Source organism: Malus sylvestris, chromosome 5, assembly GCF_916048215.2.
Source record: "Malus sylvestris chromosome 5, drMalSylv7.2, whole genome shotgun sequence".
Classification (NCBI taxonomy): domain Eukaryota; kingdom Viridiplantae; phylum Streptophyta; class Magnoliopsida; order Rosales; family Rosaceae; genus Malus; species Malus sylvestris.
In genome coordinates, this window is record NC_062264.1 from 16,734,044 (window position 1) to 16,757,630 (window position 23,587).

At 36.8% G+C, this 23,587-nt stretch overlaps 1 protein-coding gene and 1 pseudogene across 1 annotated transcript; one reads left to right on the forward strand and one right to left on the reverse strand.

Annotated features, from left to right (window-relative positions):
- The first annotated feature begins 575 nt into the window (after window positions 1-575).
- On the forward strand, window positions 576-1,632 carry LOC126622588 (protein ALP1-like; annotated as a pseudogene).
- Window positions 1,633-9,904: 8,272 nt separating this feature from the next.
- Window positions 9,905-13,405, reverse strand: LOC126624819 (abscisic acid 8'-hydroxylase 4-like). The gene is made up of 9 exons (XM_050293929.1): window positions 13,041-13,405; window positions 12,554-12,884; window positions 11,962-12,111; window positions 11,627-11,875; window positions 11,446-11,535; window positions 11,153-11,231; window positions 10,936-11,042; window positions 10,656-10,774; window positions 9,905-10,245 (listed from the first exon to the last, which is right to left on the reverse strand). Exons 1-9 carry the CDS (start codon window positions 13,238-13,240, stop codon window positions 10,122-10,124), a joined length of 1,449 nt encoding a protein of 482 aa, XP_050149886.1. The 5' UTR covers window positions 13,241-13,405; the 3' UTR covers window positions 9,905-10,121.
- Window positions 13,406-23,587: the final 10,182 nt, after the last annotated feature.

Genomic DNA, 23,587 nt, shown 5'->3' on the forward strand with positions numbered 1-23,587 from the left:
ATTTCGGATAAGATTTTTAATCGTTCTCGTTGCGCCACGTGTCATTATCCGCAAAGACAATTATTGGTGATGGATTTCCGATAAGATTTTTAATCGTTGTGTCAAGGCACGTGTCATTATCTGAAAAGACAATTATTGGTGATGGATTTCTGATAAGATTTTTAACCAATCACGTTGTGCCACGTGTCACAATCCGATTACAATCTTTGAGGATAGATTTCCACCAGATTTTTAACGAATGACGGCATGCCATGTGGCATTATCTACAACCTAATCCCTTCTGAATCCTCCATATAATCCACCATCCATCCTCATAAATCTCACACCAATTTTCTCAAGATCTCTATCATTATTCATAGTTTATGCTTCCTTCTTCGCCAAAATCCCTATCATTATTCATAGTTTTTGCTTCCTTCTTCACCAAAACCCCTATCATTATTCATAGTTTCTGCTTCTTTCTTACAATGTCTTCTTCTTCTTCTTCAAAGATGATGTGGGAAATCGAGCAAGAAGAGGAAGAATTGTTTAACCAATCACAAGGAATGTTCAATGTTGGGGATTGGGCCCAAAATGAGATGGAAGAGGATGACGAGCGTAGACGGAGAGATGACGAATCAAGAATGGCAGGAGCCTCACAATCCCGTCGAGTCGTCCAAGTTGTGGCTCATATCTGCAGGCCCAACCGTGCTGTAAACATTGATAGAAACAGGTAACGACGAGGTTAGGAGCTCTTGGACGATTATTTTGTCCGTAACAGTGCATTCCCTGATACATACTTCCGACGTCGTTTTAGAATGGAACGACATTTGTTCAACAAAATCATGGGCGCTGTTTGCAACCATGATTCTTACTTTGTGCAAAAGTCGGATGCTTTTGGTGTTATGGGTCTCCTGCCTCAGCAAAAAATTACTGTTGCCTTGCGGATGCTTGCATATGGATCAGCTGCAGACCAAGTGGACGAGATAACAAGGATGGGAAAATCAACCATTCTTGAGTCCCTCATGAGGTTTTGTTCGGCAATCGAATCTATCTACACCGCAGAGTACCTCCGGAGACCTACTCATATGGACTTGCAAAGGCTTCTGAAGAAAGGCGAGATGCGAGGTTTTCCAGGGATGATTGGAAGCATTGATTGTATGCACTGGACTTGGAAAAACTGTCCAAGTGCATGGCAAGGCGCTTATGGGGACAGAAAAGGATCAAAAAGTATCATTTTGGAGGCGGTGGCATCTTTTGATACATGGATTTGGCACGCCTTTTTTGGGGTTCCGGGAGCTCAAAATGACCTCAACGTCCTTGCCCAATCCCCAGTGTTCAACGATGTCCTGCAAGGGAAAGGCACCAAAAGTCACGTATGAGGTCAACGGACGTATGTACGACGGGCCATACTACCTAGCTGATGGCATTTACCCAAGGTGGTCAACATTTGTCAAAACAGTGCCACGTCCGCGAAGTGCAAAGGAAAAACACTTTGCAAGATGTCAAGAGGGTTGCAGGAAGGATGTGGAGCTTTGTTTCGGTATCCTTCAAGCTCGCTGGGCGATCATCAGGGGTGCTGCCAGATTGTTTGATGTAGAGTCGCTTCCATCCATCATGATGACGTGCATCATTCTTCACAACATGATTGTGAAAGATGAGTACGATTATGAAGCCGTTGATGAATATGAGCCAGACACGATGAACAATTCAAGAACATGTATATATTGTGCTCATGACGTCACCGATGAGCCCGTGCAACATGAGCCATTAGAAAGGGATGGACGTTACAATGAAAGGATCATTCAACGATATACTGCACTTCAAAGGTCATATATGCACAATGCCCGCCAACTTGACTTGATAGAGCACCAGTGGGAATTTAGGGGTGCTGAAGATACTTAAGTTCATTAGTGTTTGTTTTTATTTGGTGTGTTTATTTTATTTTATGTGGTGTGTTTTTTTAGTTCATTTAGTGAGTTGAAATGTAATTTTATTTGGTGTTTGTTTTTATTTGGTGTGTTTATTTTATTTTATGTGGTGTGCTTTTTTAGTTCATTTAGTGAGTTGAAATGTAATTTTATTTTATTTGGTGTGTTTTTTTGGTGTGTTGATGTTATTTTATTTGGTGTGTTTAAATGTGTTTTGAATAAAGTACTAAATTCAATAAATTACCAAATGAAATAAATATACTTTTAGTTTAAATAAAGTACTAAATTCAATAAATTGGAAACAACATAAAGTACTATATTCAATGAATAAGAAATTACAACCCGAATTGATTGGAAAATTATGGGCTCGTGAATGGATGATAACCATCACCTAACCAATTTGTGGTGCTAGGATAATCTTCTCTTGTCGTGCTAGGATGATCTTCTCTTGTCGTGCTAGGACCATCTCCTCTTGCTCTCGCTTCTCTTGCACACCTCCTTCGCACCACGTCTGCTTTCTCCGACTTCCAAAAATATTTAGAGTCTGGAGACTTCCCTTCTAAAGGCTCCTTCATAATGTCACGATCTCGTTCAGCCATTCTTTCTTCTCTTCTATGTTCCCTTTCTTGCCGAAGTAGTTCTCTTTCTCTCTCATCAGCTTCAAATTTTTTCTCAAAAGCTGCAGCTTTTGCATCCTCTCTAGCCTTATCAGCCTCAAATTTAGCCATTTCCCGGGCCAAATTCAATTCACCTTGGCGGGCAAGATCTTCCATATACTTTGCATAACCATTCTTGGAAGCATTACCTTTTCTCTTTGAAGCCTTCTTACCTTGAGGCCTAATTGGAAAATGGGTCGACCCCGACGCTTGTTCAACAGGGGGCGTTTCAGGCACTTCTTCATCATCATCTTCATCATGATCATGCGAGGCATGCTCGGGTGTAGAGTGTAGAGGGGTGCTGTTCATGAAAACTTCTAGACCGACATGCACAACTCTAAATTTAGGACAATCTTTGACAATATTCCAACATTCAAACCGGGTGAATGTTTTGTTTTTGCTTTTGGTTTTGGCACCATACCAAGCTTGTGCTTGAAGTTCCTACACAATGTGGGAGAATAAATAATTATAATGAGAATAGGTAACAAATAATTAATACAAACAAATAATTATAATGAAAGTATGTAACAAATAAATAATACAAACAAATAATTATAATGAAAGTAGCTAACAAATAATTATAATGAAAGTAGGTAACAAATAATACAAACAAATAAATATAATGAAAGTAGCTAACAAATAAATAATACAAACAAATAATTATAATGAATGTAAGTAACAAATAAATAATACAAACAAATAATTATAATGAAAGTAGCTAACAAATAATTATAATGAAAGTATGTAACAAATAATACAAACAAATAAATATAATGAAAGTAGCTAACAAATAATTATAATGAAAGTAGCTAACAAATAAATAATACAAACAAATAATTATAATGAAAGTAGCTAACAAATAAATAATACAAACAAATAATTATAATGAAAGTAGCTAACAAATAATTATAATGAAAGTAGCTAACAAATAATTATAATGAAAGTAGGTAACAAATAATACAAACAAATAAATATAATGAAAGTAGCTAACAAATAATTATAATGAAAGTAGCTAACAAATAAATAATACAAACAAATAAATATAATGAAAGTAGCTAACAAATAATACAAACAAATAAATAATATATTGTTATCTGATCCGCTAAATTTTCCCCACTTCGAATATTACCACTAGCTTGTGCCAAGGCGTCTCTCCACGTACTAAACGATTGACTAAGTAATTTCCAACGACTGGACATCGATTCTTTAGTTCTTTGCCCACCCATTTTCTCAAGATAATTGGTATGAATAAGACTCCACATTTCTCGCAACTGCATCTCATCACCCGTAATCGAATTATGAGTAACTTGAACCCAACTAGTACACAACACAACATCTTCAAAAAGCGTCCAATTCGTACCTGCTTGAGTAGTCATTTTGTTGGAAAAAAATTGGATTGAAACTTTGAGAGAAAGATAGGAATGTGGTTGAAAGTAGTTGAGAAAATATGAAATTGTGGTGTAGGGTAGAAGATAATGAGAAGGTATTTATAGAAAAGTAAAATCAAAATTTTTTATAATTTTTCATAATTTTTTTTCTGATTTTTTTCGGATTTTTTACATTTTTTTTTAATTTTTATTCACCTAATTAATCTCTGCCGTTGGATTTAAAAAATTTTAAATTCCAACACTCCAGATTGTGCCACGTGTCACAACGGTAACATTTTAGATTTTTAAACTGTTTTTTCTTTTGTTTTTAATTTACAAAGCCTAATAACGTGGACCGTTGATCTTAGATCAAACGGATGAAATTAAATGAGATATTTAAATGTTTTTAACCGTTGGAAATCCAACGGTCCATAAAATAGGACCGTTTCAATCGAACGGACATGGGGAAGCCACGTGGCTTCCCCAACGGTAACTTTTCAGAATTGAATTCGCGGGCCCCAGCCCTGTTTTTTTGTCGGACGACTCGTGCCCACGCGCGCGTGAAACGCACGCGCCTGACGTAGCCCTCGGGCTGGCAATCCTCGACGGGCCTGCTCCTCGGGCCTCGCCTGTCGCTCGGGCTTCCCTACGCTGGAGGTCATCCCCCCAGCAATTTGCTACTGTTTGATCCACTAGCCCCCGAGCAACCTCCCCCGCTGGAGGTGCTCTAAGGGGGTTAAGGATGAGGATTCACCGATTGGAACCCACAGATTCACAAGAGGGAGAAGGAGACTTGCACTCTGGCGGACTCTCACGGTGGAGAGAAAGGGTGTCTTTTGAAAAATAATAAAGCTTTTTTCTAGTGTTATTTGTGACATTATTTTGTAGTTATGATGAGACAATATTTGTGACATTATTTTGTAGTGATGATGAGACGATTCTGATGTCCACGACATGGGAAAATGATGTGATAATCTTGAGTCATTTTCTCTGATCTGGAAATGGTACTCTAAGCTGGTGGTGGGCAAGCACGTCCCAATCCGCTTGAAATCATGTCAACCCAGCAAAGAGCTACAAAATGTAGTACCTATGGGGTTGATTCTGATAAAAAAAAATGACATGTTTAGCCATATCTATTTCAGTTACTTGGATAATGGAGTGTAGACATATCTGCTTAATACTAGCTAGTACTGCAGTAATAACTAGATTGGGCTGCACAATCCAGTTCCAGCTGCCTACATTATACATGATTCTTTTCTTTTATGGAAAATTATTAATTTCTTGTTCTTGACTGACATGCTGCATTTCACCGAACATGCTGCGTTTTGAATTTAACTCAAGGAAGCCTTGCCTGCTCAGGTTGGTTCAGTGATTCCGGTATAGTTTACTCACAAAATATTCGGTGGTGGAAATCTTTATTTCCAGAGCCAACACACATCTTTAAGGTCTGTCAGTTGTCCTTGTGGCTTAAATCAACAATCATACTACCCAGTTGATAGTATTTGTTGAATGTTCTCAAAAATCTTATGCTTGCTATGCGTTTGGTCTCTAGTTAGTGCTGACTCACATTAGGAGATGTTCTTCGGTCGGTACACGTGGCGAGAGGCGGGAGGGGGGGGTAAGGGTGTTTTATTTGTGCGGTCAAATGGCCACGTGGTGAGGTTGTCGGGGCCCAATACTAGGGGTGGGGTGTTTTGTGTTGTGTGTGCGCGGTTGGATGACCACATGGTCAGGTTGTCTGTGCCCAAGAATTTCCGTATATTTAGAGCTAGTCGGACCAAAAAATAAAAAGAAAAATTAATGAAAATGATTTGAAAACTTTAAGTTTTAAAGATAATGACAAAATAAAGGGTAAAGTGAATAGTACAATATTTGACCTTTTAGTGTAAAAATATGATTTTTCGTTAAAGTGAATAGTACTGCGGATTTTTCGTTAAAATTCCAAAAATAAAAAGATATTAGAGCTAATTGAGATAATGGAAGCATGTAGAAGTGGGGGGCAGTGAAGGTGGAGGGCATATTGGTAGGAATCTTTCGGACAATAATAATTTAGGGTAATTCCAATTTCAAACTAGGGTGGGGGTGCCCTATCTTAGGACAATTTTGTTTGTCGTTTTAACCCTTTCGTTTTTTATCCATGTTTGTCCTTTAACTGAAATATCAAATTTGGGGCCAAAAGGGACCACCGGCAAAAGCACATTTGCTTCACAATTTGTAAGCAAAATAGTAGGAGCGGGTGCGGATCGGGTTGACACTAACAATATAACTGAACTAACTAATATTTAATGGTTCGTTTTGGTTTAGTTTTGACCCATACCACCATTGAAACTGAACCAAATGAAGCCATTATTAATCGGTTTGATTCGGTAGGTTTGAGCTTATTCAACAATAAATAAAAAACGTTCAATATTTCAGGAGTTTTAATCTTCTAAACATCCACACATCTCATACATTTCAACTCAATTGAAAGATTAAGTTTTTTCCGAACATAAAAAGTTCATCAAGTCAAATAGAACTAAGTTTCAATCAAATAAAATCTCCTATTAGCAAACGATTTATTAATTATAACCTCACATAAGTATAAGATACATTTAAATCTCCTAATTGTTAATAATCACTATAACTTATAATATACGCTAAGACCTCCAAATAAGCTATAATAAGTTGATACATGTAAAATAAATAAGTTAATAGCTAAAAAATACATAATTGCTTCGGTTTGATTTTGATCATTTTCAAAAGTATCAAAATCGAATCAAATCAAAATGTGAATGGGTTCGGTTTGATTTTTAAATTATTTGAACTTTTTCTTGGTGAAAAAACCAAACCAACTAATATGATTCGGATCAGTCGGTTTGGTCGGTCTAATGCCACCCGTGCAAAATAGGGAAATCAATGTGTAGTTTTCTAGGCCTCCCAAGCTCTCACCCTCACGAATCATTCAACCTCTTTGCCCTTGTTGTGGGCACCTGCCTTTCTTTTTTGCGTCCAATCAACGGCACCTATGCTATTTCTCGGCCAAGCGAATTCGTGACAATTGGCTCTTTCGTGGCCACTGTTAAAGGCCCCCCACGTGAAGCAATATGCAAGTTCCCAACAATGCCAATCTCATGAGATATGTGGAACAATTTTTCCGGATAAATAAAAAACCTTGCCTATCACTCCCGTCACACGGAAGTATTTTTCGAAATGTTGTTATGAAACGGTTGTTTTCAAGAAAATCAACAAATTTTTACGTCCACAGTCAATTTGTTCAGGTAGGAAATCTCGCAGGGAGAGGTCTCTATCTCGAGCACACAGCTCCCTAAAGAATTGACACTTTGGTTGATTGTCGGGCTCCGGCTTGCCAAGATGCTGCAAGAGGAGGACAAAGTTAATTCTGAAATGTGTCTTTGTGGCCTTAGGTGTAGGCCTTAAGGCTCACAATCAAAACTAAGTGCTAAGGCGTGTCACTGCCATCTCTGTAAAGCAAATGTAGAATAAGTGTATGTAAGCCGATTACTTGCGCCCTAAGTTACTTTGACTTCTTGTTATCAAAGGATTGTCGTAGATAGGTTAAGTCTACATTCTTCTTGTATGCTTAAAGGGTGGAGATCAAGATCTGATCAAGTCATCAGTTTTAATCAATTTTAATCTTCTTATGACAATAAAACCACTAAACTAAGTGAACCAGATCTAAGAACTGATGGAACTTTGGATCATCAAAAGACTGGAAATGACTTGAATATGTACCGGGGAATACATTATAACAACAAATCTATTAATTGAAAGACAAAACAAAGAGTCGGGCAAGATTAAACGTCTTGCAATATCTTCTTTGTTGTAGTTCTAAAGGATTAGGTACTGAAAGAGGGATGAAAAGTAAATGGGTTTACACAAGAGAATCGATACTACAATATTTGGAGAAGGTAGCAGAGCTTTTACATAGACAAAAAGATGTCTTTCTAAAGGAAGTCTAAGGCTAAAAGGGTGCAGAATCTGAACAAAGCACAGCTTTCTAGATATTCGTTTGACTGAAAGGCAAGTTGTATGTTTGTTTGATTGGTTGAGTGTCCTTATCTTTGGGGCCTCTTCCCCTATTTATAGGCAAATTAACCCGACGATACTGTTTTTGCTCTTGCCCAAAAGCAACTAAAGGGTAGTGAGTCATCAACATTTTTACATGTTCTGCCTCTCAAAAAGTGTTTTTGGGCCGGGAGTAAGTGGATTTCCATCGGTTGTCACTTCTCTTGTAAGCACCTAACCTTTGCATTAAATTGGGAGCCATCATCTTGCCTTGAGATGGGTATCTGGACTCAGTGCTGGGCTTCGGGCAAAATCTCATTTATTGAGCTCTTTTGAACTTTCTTTCCTTTAAGCCCAAAGTTAAATATTAACCAAAACACAATTTAAAGAAAATGTATTGCGTGTGTGTATTTCCGTATAGTATACATTAGAATTGAATGTGCAACAAATGTTATTGCAGTACGATGGAAGTTGAAATGAGAAGAGAGAAAGAGAGTAGAGTATGGGAGAGAAAATACATGGTATAAAATGTGAGGTTTAACGTCTGTACTAGTGCTTATTATAGTGGATCCACTTCCAGACCAATGCATAAAATGAGGTAGCAAACTTTTGTAAACTCATTTGGATAAAGCAAATTTATTGTGGAAGAACGAATATAGCAAATTGACGTCTCTGGAAATATTTTCCATACATCCATGTTTAATTACAAGAAATGTAAGTTGATACTTTTGATTCTTGAGTTTCATGTGTTTACTAAAGTAATGGGTAAGTGAATCTTTTCACTCTTAAATTTTCCTTTACGTTTATTTTTGTGACACGTAAGGAAATTAGCTGTCTGTAATCAAATATGTAAAAATAAAAAATCAGATCAACTAGGGGGCGCTAATTGATTTGATTCCCCTTCGTTACTTCTCCTACTTTTAAACTCTTGATTCTTTCAATTTTTCATTTCTGCTAAGTGAACATGCCCTTAATTAGAAATTAAAGTAATAAATTGCAAAGTTAGAAGAGTTGATTAAAGTAAAACGACAACACATTTGTAAAAGCAATTTATGTTTTAAAGTAGTTCATAATAGGGTAGTTATGAGCATTTTCGGTATAACCAAATTGGAGATGCTCCTAGAATAGACTAGACGTTATCCAATCTCTTCTTGGCTAGATGCGGCGTTTGATGGCAAATATTGCTCTACGTGGTGACACATTTAGGCTCATGGGTTGTTTAGAGCTTTGTGGATTTGACCAGAGAGATGTGGACTTCATAGTTGTTTGTGCGGCATTTGTTTCGTTCGTTGCCTTTGTTGTATTATTTGGCCTAAATTTTTTTCTATCTTATATACGTCTTTTATTGTATTGTGGAAATTTTATCTATTAACATGAAGCATGACCATTCAATTGCTTGGTTTAGGCGTTTTGAGTTATATTATGGTCCCTTCATTTTTGTTGTCTTGTCATGTTAATGGATGTCACCTTCATGTATGACAATTAAAGGTTGGCTTCTCTTCCATCATGTTGGAATCTGATTCTCAATCTGTCATAAACAGTGTGAGATATCATAAACAAAGCTTAGCTATTGATCTCCACCTTATTGATCGAAGAGGCCAAGTGTGTAGTAATTTAATCAGTGTTCATTATGTTAGAAGTACCAACTTGAAGAGTTTTTGGAACCCAAAATTAGTTTTTTTAAAAGCGTTTTCAATCATGTTGTATATTTGTACTGAGAAGGCACATCTAGCTTAGAGCCTTACCTTCTTGATATAATAGTGCCAATGACTATTTGGTTTAATGATATTCAATATCAATTTGTTGGATGTTTTGAATTTAAATTTCGTCATTGACGACAACTAGTGAATAAAGTAATGTTTTTTTTTTATATAAACTATAGCTTGAACATGTTTTGTTATCACTACCTACATTTGATTAGCTTAGTCCAAAGTTACAATAATAGGCAATAACAAATCCGCTCATAGGGTAATATAAAAGGCTTACCCCTTAATCATTGAAGTTTCTCATAGAGATAATCAAAATCACACTTCAAAATTACACGGAGCAGATAAATGATAGACTACTACTAAAAGACATAGAAAGACAGAGACCCCATCTGAAAAACAAGAGGACTAGTGTAAATTAATTGGGTTTTAGGGAGGTTATTAACATGAGTAATTAAGTTGGTTGGGGAAGGCGATCAATTAGTGGCCCCCAAGTTGTGTTTGAGATTGGTTGGATTCTTTCCAAAATCTGGCTGGTAGTCCATGCTGAGGAATTGGAAATGGACCATACTGAATCCCACTTTGTGATCCCACCACTTCCCACCTGCAATCACAAATCATCAAAATATCAACAACAAGAGCCTTCTAATTTGGGATCAGCACACAATCTTCACACATTTTAGTGATAATGTTTTAACATGATTGTTTTGCCAACATGGTTTTAGATACAGTGGATGCAATAGCTGAACTTGAATATTAATATCATAATAATTTAGTTTGGTTTTCACACTCTTCTCGTTTTGTTACATGTTACATGTACTATGATTGTATTTTTGTTAAGATCCCTAGAGGATCATCACTCTAATGAAAGTTTGTTCGAGAAAAAAAAAATTTAGATGCAGAAACAATAGTAAGTTTCATCAAATTTTAAACACATTAATTTTTTTTTAAGAACCTAAGGATATAATGTAGAAATGAAAAAAAAAATGATATTTGCATATTTGAATTGTGTACCTGAATTTGGTCACAAGGTGGTGGACCAAACTGAGTATTTCCAACTTGGCAAGCTCATTTCCTGGACAAGCATGCACTCCTTTCCCAAATGGCATGAAAGTGTTAGGCTTTGGACCAACCTATTTTGCCCACAACCACAAAAATAAGATATAAGGAAAAAGAGAAATCAAGTTTGATCATTTCCATATAATTTGTTTTTGTTTGAGGAGAGAGAGAAGGGAAAAAAAGAAAAAAGCAAAAAAAATGACAAAATCCAGCTGATATCAGTGTCTCTACGTACCTCAAACCTCGATGGATCAAAATTTTGAGGGTCTGAGAAGAATTCTGGACTATGATGTATGTTCCTAAACAATGGCATAACCTTCCAACCCTTTGGTATAAGATATCCTGCAATATTATTTTGATCAACTTTGAAACGATATTTATGGAAATAAAACCTCTTTAAGTACTTGTATTTTTCTACTTAAATGTCACAAAAATGAACTTAAATTCCTCACCTTTGTATTCTAAATCAACCACAGCTTCCCTAAATGTGAAAGATATTATACTTGCCATCCTCAAGCTCTCCAATATAACCTGAAATTTCATACATATCCAGCTCAGTAACATTTTTCCCATTTAAAAAAAAATAGTGATTTTCAGGCTCATTTTCTTACTCTGCACTCTCCTATTAATTCTGTACATTAATGCTCCTTTGATTTATTCAACGGCCGGAGAGGACAGAGGAGAAAATGCGTACAAAAATCACTTCGCTTTTGAATATTTGGATGGCTAGTGTGAGTTGGCTTACCCTATATGTGAGTGGCATATTCTTAATCTGTGCCCAACTCAAGGTCTTCTTACATACATCATTTGCTTCATATGTGGTCTTTTGCTCAGCCTGCAATAATATATCACAGCTCAACATAACCCAATTTTTCACTTGTACAATTTGTGTAAAATTTGCAAACTTTGTAGCACGAAAGTTTTACCTCCACAGCTTCAAGAATTTTCGGGTTATCGTGGAGGTACTTGAGAACCCATGTTAGAGCACTAGCTGTAGTGTCTTGGGCTGCAAACAGAACTCCAATGATGTTATCAGAAATTTGATCCTCAGTTAAAGTTTGCCCATTTTCATCTTGGAAATTCAGCAGATGACCCAATAAATCATTCTGCATGGTTTTCTTTTCCTTCCTCTCACAAATTATCTGACTCAAAATCTCACCGAGCCTTTTCCTTGCCTTCGAAATAAAAAGGGTACTGTCAGTTAAAAAAGTCATACATAATATGTTAAATTTAAATATAGAATTAGACAAGTGTTGCTTACCAAGAGAGCTTTCTGATATGCAGTTCCAGGTATTTTTGTTGGAAAGGAATTGTAACCCTTATCTACTATGCAGTAATTCTCCTTGAGCTTTTCTCTGTAAGTCTCATCCAACTGACCAAAGATTGCCAGAAAGCCAACATCAAAGGAGAACTGTAAAGGGACAAAATGAAATCCATATAATTAGAATAATATTAACTTGTTCCAAACAAAACTGAAGGAAATAACTTGTAAAATAAATAAACAATAAAAAATTAAAAAACACATCAATGACGTGCTTATGTGTGTAAGCTATAGACAAACACATAAGAAGCATTTTAGAACAAACCTACCTACCAAAAAGACGTAAGCAACATGGGGTTAATTAGAGCGAAGGACTAGTTTAAAAAGTAGTTAGCCTCTAATTAATTAGCCAACATGTTGGTAAAAAAAAAAATTTGGATTGTGATTATCACATTTCCGCTTTTTCCTTCTGCAGTCATTTTTTTTAAATTCTTCTTTGATTTATTCATTCCAAAGACTTTGGAAAAAAAAATAAAAGTTATAAGAGAAAAGAGGAGTGTTTTTGGAGTCAAATTAAATATACACTACTAACCTTTTTCATCTCATGATACGTGTTGATGACTTTTCGTCCTTCAGCCCATGAGTCCAAGGCAGAAATGACCAATGCTTCAATGCCAGGAACTAGTTTCTGAATAGTGTTGGGATTGGGGGACAGAGAGTTCTGAATGAGCTTCCTAAGGCTAATATGGTAATCTCCTTGGTGAAAGAAGAGAGCAGAAGGACCAATCAACTTCTCCTTGCTCTTTGGGTATGTGGGTTTGAACAAGTGGGCATGAGTCACCAGCACAAACTTTGTGGCCTCAGGGCTTGCCAGCATGACGCAAGGGCATCCAAGTATGTGGGTTTTGAATACATCTCCATACCTGATGAACACAAAACAGAAGGGAAAAATACACCAAATTAAGATCAAATTCATGGAGAAGAAACATATATATATATATATATATATATATATATATATATATATATATATATATAGCAATTAGGGTTTGGTAATATTGATTGGATTAGATTAGAACCTTTTCTGCTTTGTAGCAAAGAATATGTTTGGGTCCATAGAGTACATTTGGAGAGTCTCTCCTATGTAAGGCCACCCCATTGAGCCTGGGGGGAGTTTAGCTTTGTGCATAGAATTTCTCTTTTGTCTCTGTATCAAGTAGTATGAGAAAAGAGTTGAGAGGAAGAGGAATATGCATATTAAAATAGAAGCAATCTCCATACAAATGTAGCACCTCTCTCTCTCTCTCTCTCTCTCTCTCTCTCTCTCTCTGTGTCTGTGAATACTAGTAGGGTTTCAGCTGAATAATTAGATGAGTGTGTATATGAAGAAAAAGATGGATGATGGCTGAGGAGATCATGTATGAAGTCAATGAGAAGAGATGAGGTGGGTTGGGGTATATATAGAGTGAAGGGAGAGGTGGCCTGCAACCGCAACAGACAAAATTTGATTTGGGTTTAAAAATTAAGAGTGAAATTAATGGTGGGTACTAGAAATTACTCTTGCCATGAGATTCAATGTTCTGACTTGTGAATAACAGCTGCTCCTATACTATGGTGCTTTAGGATAAGAGCATGTCAGCACTCAGAATATATGGGAATTAATGCATCATCTTACAAATTTTTTAATTTTTTCAATGAAATAGGAAATTTTTTATACGAGGTAGCTTTCAAATTGGATTGCCATAGTCATCTAATGTAAACTTCTGAGAGCTAGAAAATGTTTCCTTTCCTTTTTTTGGTTTCAGTGAAAGAAATGGTGTTTAAATTGGACAGTTATAGGTTTATCACTAATTTTTGGTTGAGGATATAAGTTGTATACTAAAGATCTAATAGTCCTTGCTGTTAGGTGATTTATATAATAATCCATGGATGTTACTTCAAATGATTTTATGTATTCGCCAAGGTTCTAAAAGACGTTAGGCGCTAGTCGGACGGTGGACTAGGGCCTAGCATCTAGGCGGCTAGGCAGGGTCTAGGCAGGCGCCTAGGCGGACTAGGCGAATTTAAGTAAAATTGTATAAATAAGTGTCTCTGTATACTTAAAAAATATAAAATTGTATTGAGATACATAAATTACAAAGTAAAATGACATATAGGTTAATTTATTATATATGCATATATTATTATTATAAAATATGAGTATATATCTAAAATTATGGGGTTTTTTCTCTCTTGGTTTTGTAAAGCTTTTTCTAAATCTTATGTTTTAATCATTGGGCCTTACTTTTCATTTCAAAAAGGATTGGGCCTTGTTTTCATATTAAATAAATAAATATATTTTATTCTCTAATTTTAAAAGGAATGTCAGCCACTTGAAATCCTTTCTCTAACCCTAGCCAACAACATAACCTATGTGCCGTCTCATCCTTCTCCTCCGCTAATTGCAATTTTACAGAGCTCTGCACCGTCGCATTTTTCTTCTCTGCCGATTGCAATTTTACAGAGCTCCCTCTCGTTAAATGTTCTATGCAACTCCTCTTCTACACACGTAGAGAGGGAACAAAACGCGAGGACACGATGAAATTGCAGCAAGACGGCCGAGATGCACAACCTTTCTAGCAATAATTCTTAAGTTGCAGAACCATCCAGAGACCGTCAAGGCCGCCTGGGAGGGCTAGGCGGCCTTCTAAGTGCCACTTAATAGTCTGACCAACTTATTGAACAATTTTGGTATAATCAGGGCGGTGGGCCACCATCGAGCGCCTAGGCGCCTTCTAGGCGGTCGTCAAGCCTGAGTTTAGGAACACTGGGATTCGCATGCTAAGAAATGTAACCTTCAACTAGAGGTTTAAGATGAAATTTTTACATGACTGAGCTATGATTCCTTTTCCATCTGTTAAGCATGGCAGCTAACCAGGGTTGTCTTGGTTAAGAAATGAGGTTTCACGATAAAACCAATTAGCTATATGGGGAGTAGTCAAATCTCTTATAAGCCCTTGCAAAGTTTTTCCTTTCATCGAAGTAAGACTCATTTACGTTCACATCCTCACATGTGGTGAATTGCCAACTAAACACGTGGACAACATGAATAGGGTGACGTGGAGCATGTGTGGTTGTTGAACTTCATACATGGGCCAACCTACTTTGATACTAGGAAGAAAGTTGAGGTTCCAACAAAAACCAATTGGCAATATGGGGAGTAACATAATTACTTATAAGTACATGGAAGTTCCCTCCTTTATCTCGTGTGAGATTCGTACCCTCAACATGCGCCCTCGCGTGTGGAATTTTCAAGTCTAACATGTGGACAACACAAATTGGGTGGCCGTTTCACACATGTAGAGATGGCAAGGGGCGAATTGGGTTCTAATGTGCAATCCCCATAACCTAGCTCGTTTAGTTTTTCCAAACTCGAAACCATAGAATTGTTGGAAATGTGCCATAAAACCAATCATATGATGATACTTTACGGACATTTCACATGTTAAACTAATCTAGTTTAATATCAAGGGCAAAGATTATTGTTTGAGCCGTCTCATATAAATGTTATACGCTTAAACGATAAGTCCAAGGAATATGTGATTGGGAGAATGCGATCTAAAGAAGTTAGATTCATGAGACCATTCTTTCGTAGACACATCCTAAACGTTCCTGATCATAGGATTGCCAATTGGGCATTGACAGTCCATTAAGATCAGTACGTGATGTGTCTTCTCTCAGGGAGAGTGACTAGTTTCAAACCATTGGTGTGTGTGACATCAAGACAAGTACGTAGGTGCTCAATAGAGAATGAGTTCACTGAACACGATCAACGAAGAGTTCTCATATTCATGTCACATGAGAACTCATGGTTGGGATAATGCAAAGTAGTCCTTTGACCTGAGGCACCATAGTTGTCTTGTGGTTAGGTACTTGATCTTTGATTATGTCAAAGTCATCCCATCCGCGGGTGTCCACAGCATCGTCAGGGTTAAGCCACTTAGCCATGGAGGCAAGTGAATGCGCAACAAGGGATCTCTAACCTTTCAACCGTTTGGGGGAGAATACTCTATGATATGATTAAGAATCTCTGGCCAGAGTATGAATGAGATTTAGGAAGTCGTTCCAAATCACATTCAAGGTAATCATATAAGCACACGAATCACATTGGTTAGTAGACATGAATAAACTATCAAACCAAACAATGTGGTCAAGAGTATTGTATTAGAGAAATACCGTATTGCATTTGTAATCCTAAACTGAATAGGTTCTCCACCTCTTCTGATTAGCTTGGGTAACCATGATATGCTGCTAGGTGTCACTTATGGTTTGTGGAAGCCCTAAACGTGTATAATCACTAAAGGGAGAATTGAAAGTAAGTTTCAATTCACAATCGATTTGAAATGGTTTTAATCGCCCACTGCCTCGCTAAAAGGAACCTAATGGATCGTACACCGTGTAAGGTGGAGATTAAAGAAACAATGGAGATGAGTAAAAATAATTAAATGGTTTAATTATTTATGGCAAGGATTAATTAATATGTTAATTAATCAAACGAATAAGTTCGTTAAAGACCTCAGAATAGTTTTGGACCTTAAGGCCCAATGGGCTTCGAACGTCAAGCCCATTGACTTAAGTTGTATGACAACTTAATGAATAATGATTCACAAAGGCCCAATTAGCCCAATAATACCCTAAGGCCGGCCATTTAGAGATGGAGTGAGTTTTGGACTTATTTACAAGTTTGCCACTCCAATGAATTAAGGTATAAATATGACTTAATAGCCAAAATTCATTAAGGGTTTTTCTTTTGGGGAAAGGATGAGAACATAAGCTCTCATTTCTCTCTAAAGTGGCCGGCCTCCTTGGAGGGTTTAGCTAGCAATCCTACTACTCCAAGGTCACTCATTTCTTCTCCAATCTAACCTTGGTGAAGAGACTTAGAGGTTCTCAATTTTGGGAACTTGGAGAACCATTTCATCCATCCAAATCCATAGATCTAAGATGCAAGGAATGAAGGCCCTCTCTTTGGGTGATTAGCCTTTGCTTATGCAAAGAGGAATCTACAAAGGTATAATTTCTCAACTAACAAATGTTGTTTTAAGTTGAGTCAAGGTTCACCAATCTAGTAGGCTTTGAATTTCATGGGTAATGTTTTGTTTTTGAGTGCATACAAGCATCATTCCGCCTTTTAATTGTTAATTGCATGCTATAGATGTTATTTAAATGAACATGTTTTTCACAAAATTTCCTTCAAGAATCTCTGAACATGGATTCCCCGTAACCGAACATGTTGGGTAATGGATTCCCCGCATTATGATATATCATTCTTATGAAAAATTAAGCAAACGTTTTTTGTATTACATCAATCGCCTCCAAGTTCCTCAACCCTTTCCTTACCGTCTTCCTTACCCTCATCTTCTAAATCCTAAGTATTGACCACATATAGAGTTGGCATATTTTGGGGTTGAGCAGTATGATTTGGTATTTCTTAGATCTGAACCCTTGGGTTCATATGATATTCTTCATTAGAATCAATTGGGCATATTGTTAAAAACTAAATTCTCCAATCCAGCAACATATTCAACCATATGTCCTGGCTTTTGAGCTCTCCCAGATTTTATCATTGATTGAAAGCATTGAAATTTTTGGAATAAAATTGTCGGGGACCTTTGAAGTTTGCACTCTCAATACCTTTGAAGTTTCCTAGAATCTCTCAATTGATAAATTTGTTGGAGAAAAAAATATAAAAAATAAAAACATATAATAACAACATGTTTTAATTATGTTATTAATTTCATTTAACCACAAAACCCTTAAGAAGATATTCACGTAGAATGAGTTGAACCTCAGGTAGCGGCGATGGATGGAGCTAATCAGTGACTATAACTGAAGGGAAATCTTAGAGATTAATATGGGATTTCGAAATGACTAGCATGCATATACAATTAAAAAATAATATACATAAGCAACGGAAGCATGTTATCAAATAATATCAAAGCTATAGTCATGCAAATCCCCTTCAAGGTTCATAGGTTTATATATAATGCATCTAAAACATTTAAGTTAAGAACAAAGTGAAGGAATAGATCTATACCTCTTGATCTATATTTTAGACCAAGGATGGACCATCTCCAAGCCCTTTGCTCCTTGAACTCCTTGAGCCTAGCCACCCTCCTTGCCTCCTCCACTTTGTTGGTAAGAGTGCTCCTAGGTTCTCCTTTAGTCTCCAAAGGAGAAGACCTCTAAAGATCCACACCCACTAGTGTAGTGAGATGGATGGAGGAATAACCAAAAGAGTGAAAAAGGATTAGCTAAATCACCCTTAAGGTGGCCGGCCTTTGTGTAGTTTTAGAGAGATATTTCTTTTGCCTCTTTGTTGTTTTAAACACACAAAAACCCTAAGGAATAAATATCTATAAAGTTCCTTATATAGACAAAAAGAAACCTAGTCAACAACTTGACTTAATATCTTTCCCTCTCCACTTTAAATGGCCGGCCCCTTTGTGTTGGTTTGGGCTTTGGGCTTTTATTTATTTCTAGTCATCCAATGCTTGAATAAAAGCCCAATGGGTTTAGGCCCAATGGGCCCAATTAAACCCGAACGTTTCTTTAAGCCCAAAATGATCTTTTATCGCTTTTATGATTTCTTTAGACTTTCTAAATTAATCACAACACTTAATTAATCCAATTAATTATTTCCATCATCCATTAATTACTCACCATAAGAGTGTATCGGTGTACAATCATTTTAGGTTCTAATTAGCAAGGTAGTGAGGTGATTGACATCAATCCAATTGATTATATTTAATTCAATCACTTAGTGAATTAAAACTTCCTTTTAATTCACCTTCTTCTTTGATGACTACATTTAATCATCTAGAAGAACTCACAAGCTATGAGTGACATCTAACCATATATCATAGCTACCCAAGCTAATGTAGAAGTTGTTCGGAGAACCTATTCAGTTGGAATTACAATGTAATTCGATCCTTCTCTAAAACAATACTCTCAATCACATTACTAGGGTATGGATATATTATGTCAAACCCCTAATGTGATTATTCCTTCTTATATGATTCAATTGAGTCGTATAGGAACGCTTTCCTTTATTACGCTCGATACTTCGGCCGAAGATTCCCGAATCATATCTTAGAATATTCTTCCTCTCTTATCGAGGATTAGAGATTCCTTGTTGCGCATTCACTTGCCTTCATGACTAAGTGGCTTAACCCCAATTATGCCGTGGATACCCACGAATGGGGTGACTTTGACATAATCAAAGATTAAGTACTTAGCCACAAGACAACGACGATGCCTCAGGTCAAAGAACTACTTACATTATTCCAACCATTAGAGTTACTTGCTTGACATGTGAGTAGACCTCCATGCAAGTACTCTCGTTCGATTGTGTTCAGTGAACTCATTCCCTTAATGAGCACCTACATACTTGTCTTAGTGTCACCACACGAATGGGATGAGACTTTCCATCCTTCCATTTGAAGCAGACACAGTATGTACCGGTCTAAGCATTGTCAGTATCCCTCCGACAATCCAATGACCAGGAACCTTTTTGGACATTATGGTTATGTGAAGAAGGTTTCTGTAGTCTAACATCATTAGATTACTTCTTCAATCGATCCATTGTCCATGGATTCACTATTTAGGACATATATTGTTTATTGAGATAGTCCTAATTAGTATCTTTGCCATTTGATGTATAAGAATCATCTATACATCCATTCATTTGTCTTGAAAGGTTTCTTCCAAAGATTGACTTTCAGGGCATATTTCCAACAATCTCCCACCATCAAGTACCACCCTAGTTCTGCTAGCATAGTAGCAAAGTCTCACAGAAAAAAAACCTATGAAGAGTGAACATTCTTCAAGCTACTCACTTCCCAATTCTGACAAAACATAGGAGTACAGGTGTGGCATTGGATACCAACCGTAAAGGAGCTTTACTAGCCAATTTCCAAGTCCGACCAGTCTTAATTGATCAATTTTGAATTGCTCAGTTCAACGGTCCAGAGTGCTTGGAAGTGATGTAAGCAATTGTTAACAGCAAAAGAGAAGACTTGAAACTGTAGGACAGATGGACTACTCATGTAAGGTGACCAGATGCATGTGTTGAATAGTGAAGAATTGAAAAAAAAGATCCTTAATGAGGCACTGACGTTTCTACTACTGGTCTAGGATGAAAAAGGAGATCACCAAGTATGTGAGCAAATGCCTGATTTGTTAGCAGATCAAAGTAGAGAGGAAGAAACCATTTGAGTTACTACAGTCACTTCTCGTACCTTAGTGGAAATGGAAAAATGTCATCATGGACTTTCTGTCAAGCTACCTCATACACGTGGAGGATATGATGGTATTTGGGTGATTATCGATTGACTCACCAAATTTGCACATTTTTTTCCAATTCGTAAAAACTACACCTTAGATCGCTTGCAAAGCTTTTCAACTATAAGGTTGCGATATACCATGGTGTTTTGGTCAGCATCAGCTCTGATATGGACCCCAGGTTTAACTCTTAAATTCTTGAAAGCTTTACACAGAGTTTTAGGTTCGCATCTACTTTATAATACTGCTTACCATCCTCAGACCCCAGACAATCTGAGAGAACCATCCAAAAGATTAAGGACATGCTTAGGTCCTCAAGTATCGGTATGGCACCATTCGAGGCGTTGTATGGTAAACCTTGCCGAACACCATTGTGTTGGTTCAAAGGAAAAATTGTAATTTGTGCCTCGAAAATTGGCAACCGTTTAGGAAAATTGCAAGGCTTTCAGCTTTGGTTCAGATTTCAAAGAGCACCATTATTTTGGTCTACTTGCAGGTGCAACTTGAGCAAGTGGCCCATTTGTTTATCAATCTTTCAAATGCAGTGTTGGCCTATAAATTGATGTTTCGACTTCACCCTCAACATTTGTGGGATGTTGTTCTAAGTTTGATTGTAGCTTTGCATGTGAGTTTTGGCCATCACTTATTGAAGCTCATACAACCATTAACCGTTTAAATTTTTTTCACAAGTTGCAAACTTTCTCAACCAATAAATCAGCCTAATCGCGTCGACTTGGTAGTGTTTCAGACGATCTTTCGAATCCCCACAACACCCAAGAATTAAATTCAAGCATGCATGCTCGAATATGCCTCGACTTTAACGAGTACAAATTTGGCTCAAGCATTTGAGCCTTTTTGCTAGCACCTTTACCAGTTTTGGCGTCAACATAAGTATAAATTGAATCTCTTCTTTCCCAACTTCATTTGGATATAAATTATGTGAAATTTGGACGTGATTTGACTAAGATATGATTTTTTGAAAAATTCTGAGAAAAACTGCAGAATTCAGCTAAACTCTGGTTGGAGGACAATGGTGAGCGGCTGGGCCAGCGATAGACTTGTAAGAGAAGAAGATCGAAAATTTCTTTGTCTGATAGAATATTCTGACAGCGTCAAGTAACGTCATTAACCCTTCAGTTAGATTAACAGAACGATGCATGACAACTCTTGTTGGCTTCAAGTCGTCGTGTGATGGCTCTAGTAAACTTCTGCTGGTGCATGGTAGTGCGTGACGGCTCCAGGTAGTGGCGGCATATGAATCATTTTTTGAGCAATTTCAATCATTTTTTTAGCAAAAGAAGGGAAATTAGGTTTTTCTTACAGTAATGTTATTAGTGTAATGATTAGTGTAGTTATTTCCCATGTATGAGAAAACTATCCGGAGGCATTATGTAGGCAAGTTAGGCAAGGCGGCTACAACCTTACTACTTACCAGTGATTGGGTATTTTCTTTCAAGTATTATATTGTACAGTTTCCATGCTTATGCTTGTGCCTATTAGTGTGATATGTTATTGTTCACTTAGAAAATAATAATTGTCTTCACTTTATTATTATATTATTATTTTGCGAGTATAAGTTATGGCATGTACATACTTGTGCTTTATCTGCTCATTATCAAATGTATGCTCAGTGTCTCCAATAGTTACATTGTCTAAGCTAAGAACCAGCTTTATATGTATGTTTACATGCACTGTATACTTTTACTTTAGATCCCAAGTAGATGCCAGCCTGTCCTGTTTGCATTAGACAACTAGAACTCGTATGTGAGCACTTAGCACCAGCTTCACAAAATTGTAGTACTAAAATGTAAATTTATACTCCGCCTATTAATGTAGCTACTTTCTGCATGACTTGTGTGCTTACATAGTTTAATGACCATTGCTTATACTTTATTATAACTATTGTACACGTAACTCGTATTCTTTGAACTATTATTATGTCTGGTACTGTACGATATACTTTAGTAGTACTTTATGTTGGAAACTATACTTGATTTATAGCGAGGGGTTGTAACTTTCACAAAACGACAATTTGACAAAAATTTACTTTTTAGGCCCACTCACCTTTCTTTTTCGCCCCTTCTTGACCTCGAGGTTGAGTGTTTGATGATGCATAATCTTCACTTTAGCTGACTTGTACTTCGGTCAAAGTAGGCAGTCTTTATTTTATGTAACAATATCCATCCTTTCGAGGATGTGAATGCTTTCTACTTTTACTGCACTATGCTCTGACCTTGTTATTCTATAATAAGGGTTCCAACCCACTCACTTGCGCATTCTTGTTTTATTTAATTTAAGTATTAATTTATTCACATTTTCCACATCAACTACACTTTAAGGCTTTGTCACCCCTCCACTATTAGCCATCACATTTTGATCTAGGTGTACATGTAGACATTCTGAGTTGGGGTGTATCATATAATATCCTCTCTATAATATCTCTAATTTTTGCCATACTTTTGATGCATAACATATTTGAAGGACTTTATTACAATATGCTCATGTGCTTATTGCCTACTAAGTCCAATGTTCTAAAAATCCTTGCCTAGCATTGCCTAGGCCCCATCTAGGCACTAGGCAGCTAGCCACTGCCTCAATTAGCCCCTAGATGTTTGAAAATTAAGAAAATGGGCTTAGACCCCCTTAGGAGTCCGCCTATCCCACCTAAGTGCCCGCCTAACCCGTCTAAACTTGCCTAAGTCACAACTTTGACTTAGACAAAAAATCAGTAACTTTCATTTTGCATTTTAATTTTCAATAAAATGTAAGAGATTTGTTGAATACTTGGATGAACACTCATTATATGCTTGCTCCCCATATTTTCAATATGTTCTAATACTTTATAATTTATATGTCATTTTATTTTGCAATTTATGTATCCCAATATGATTATGTGTATTTTTTAAAGTATAAATAAGCATTTTATTTACTTAAATCTGCCTAGGCCCCCGCCTAAGCTCTGCCTAAGTGCTAGGCCCTAACCAGCAACCTGACTAGCATCTAGCACCTTTTAGAACCTTGACCAAGTCAAATCAAGAATATTCTTTGCACTTATACGCAGCTCTGTAGTTTGAGATTTAGTTTGGGTTCACAAATACCTCAATTGTTCTACAAGTTCTTTATGGCGAGATGCAAGGAATTCTATAGTGGCGGAGATTCAATTTGTGGTGACAGTAAAAGTTTAGGGTATGGGTTAAATTAGGGATTTGGATAATGTAGGTTGTATGAGTTTGATTTTCGATCTTGTTTAAATATTATAATATGGGTAGTTTTCTATGTTGGATTTATTTCTTAGTGTCCTTGA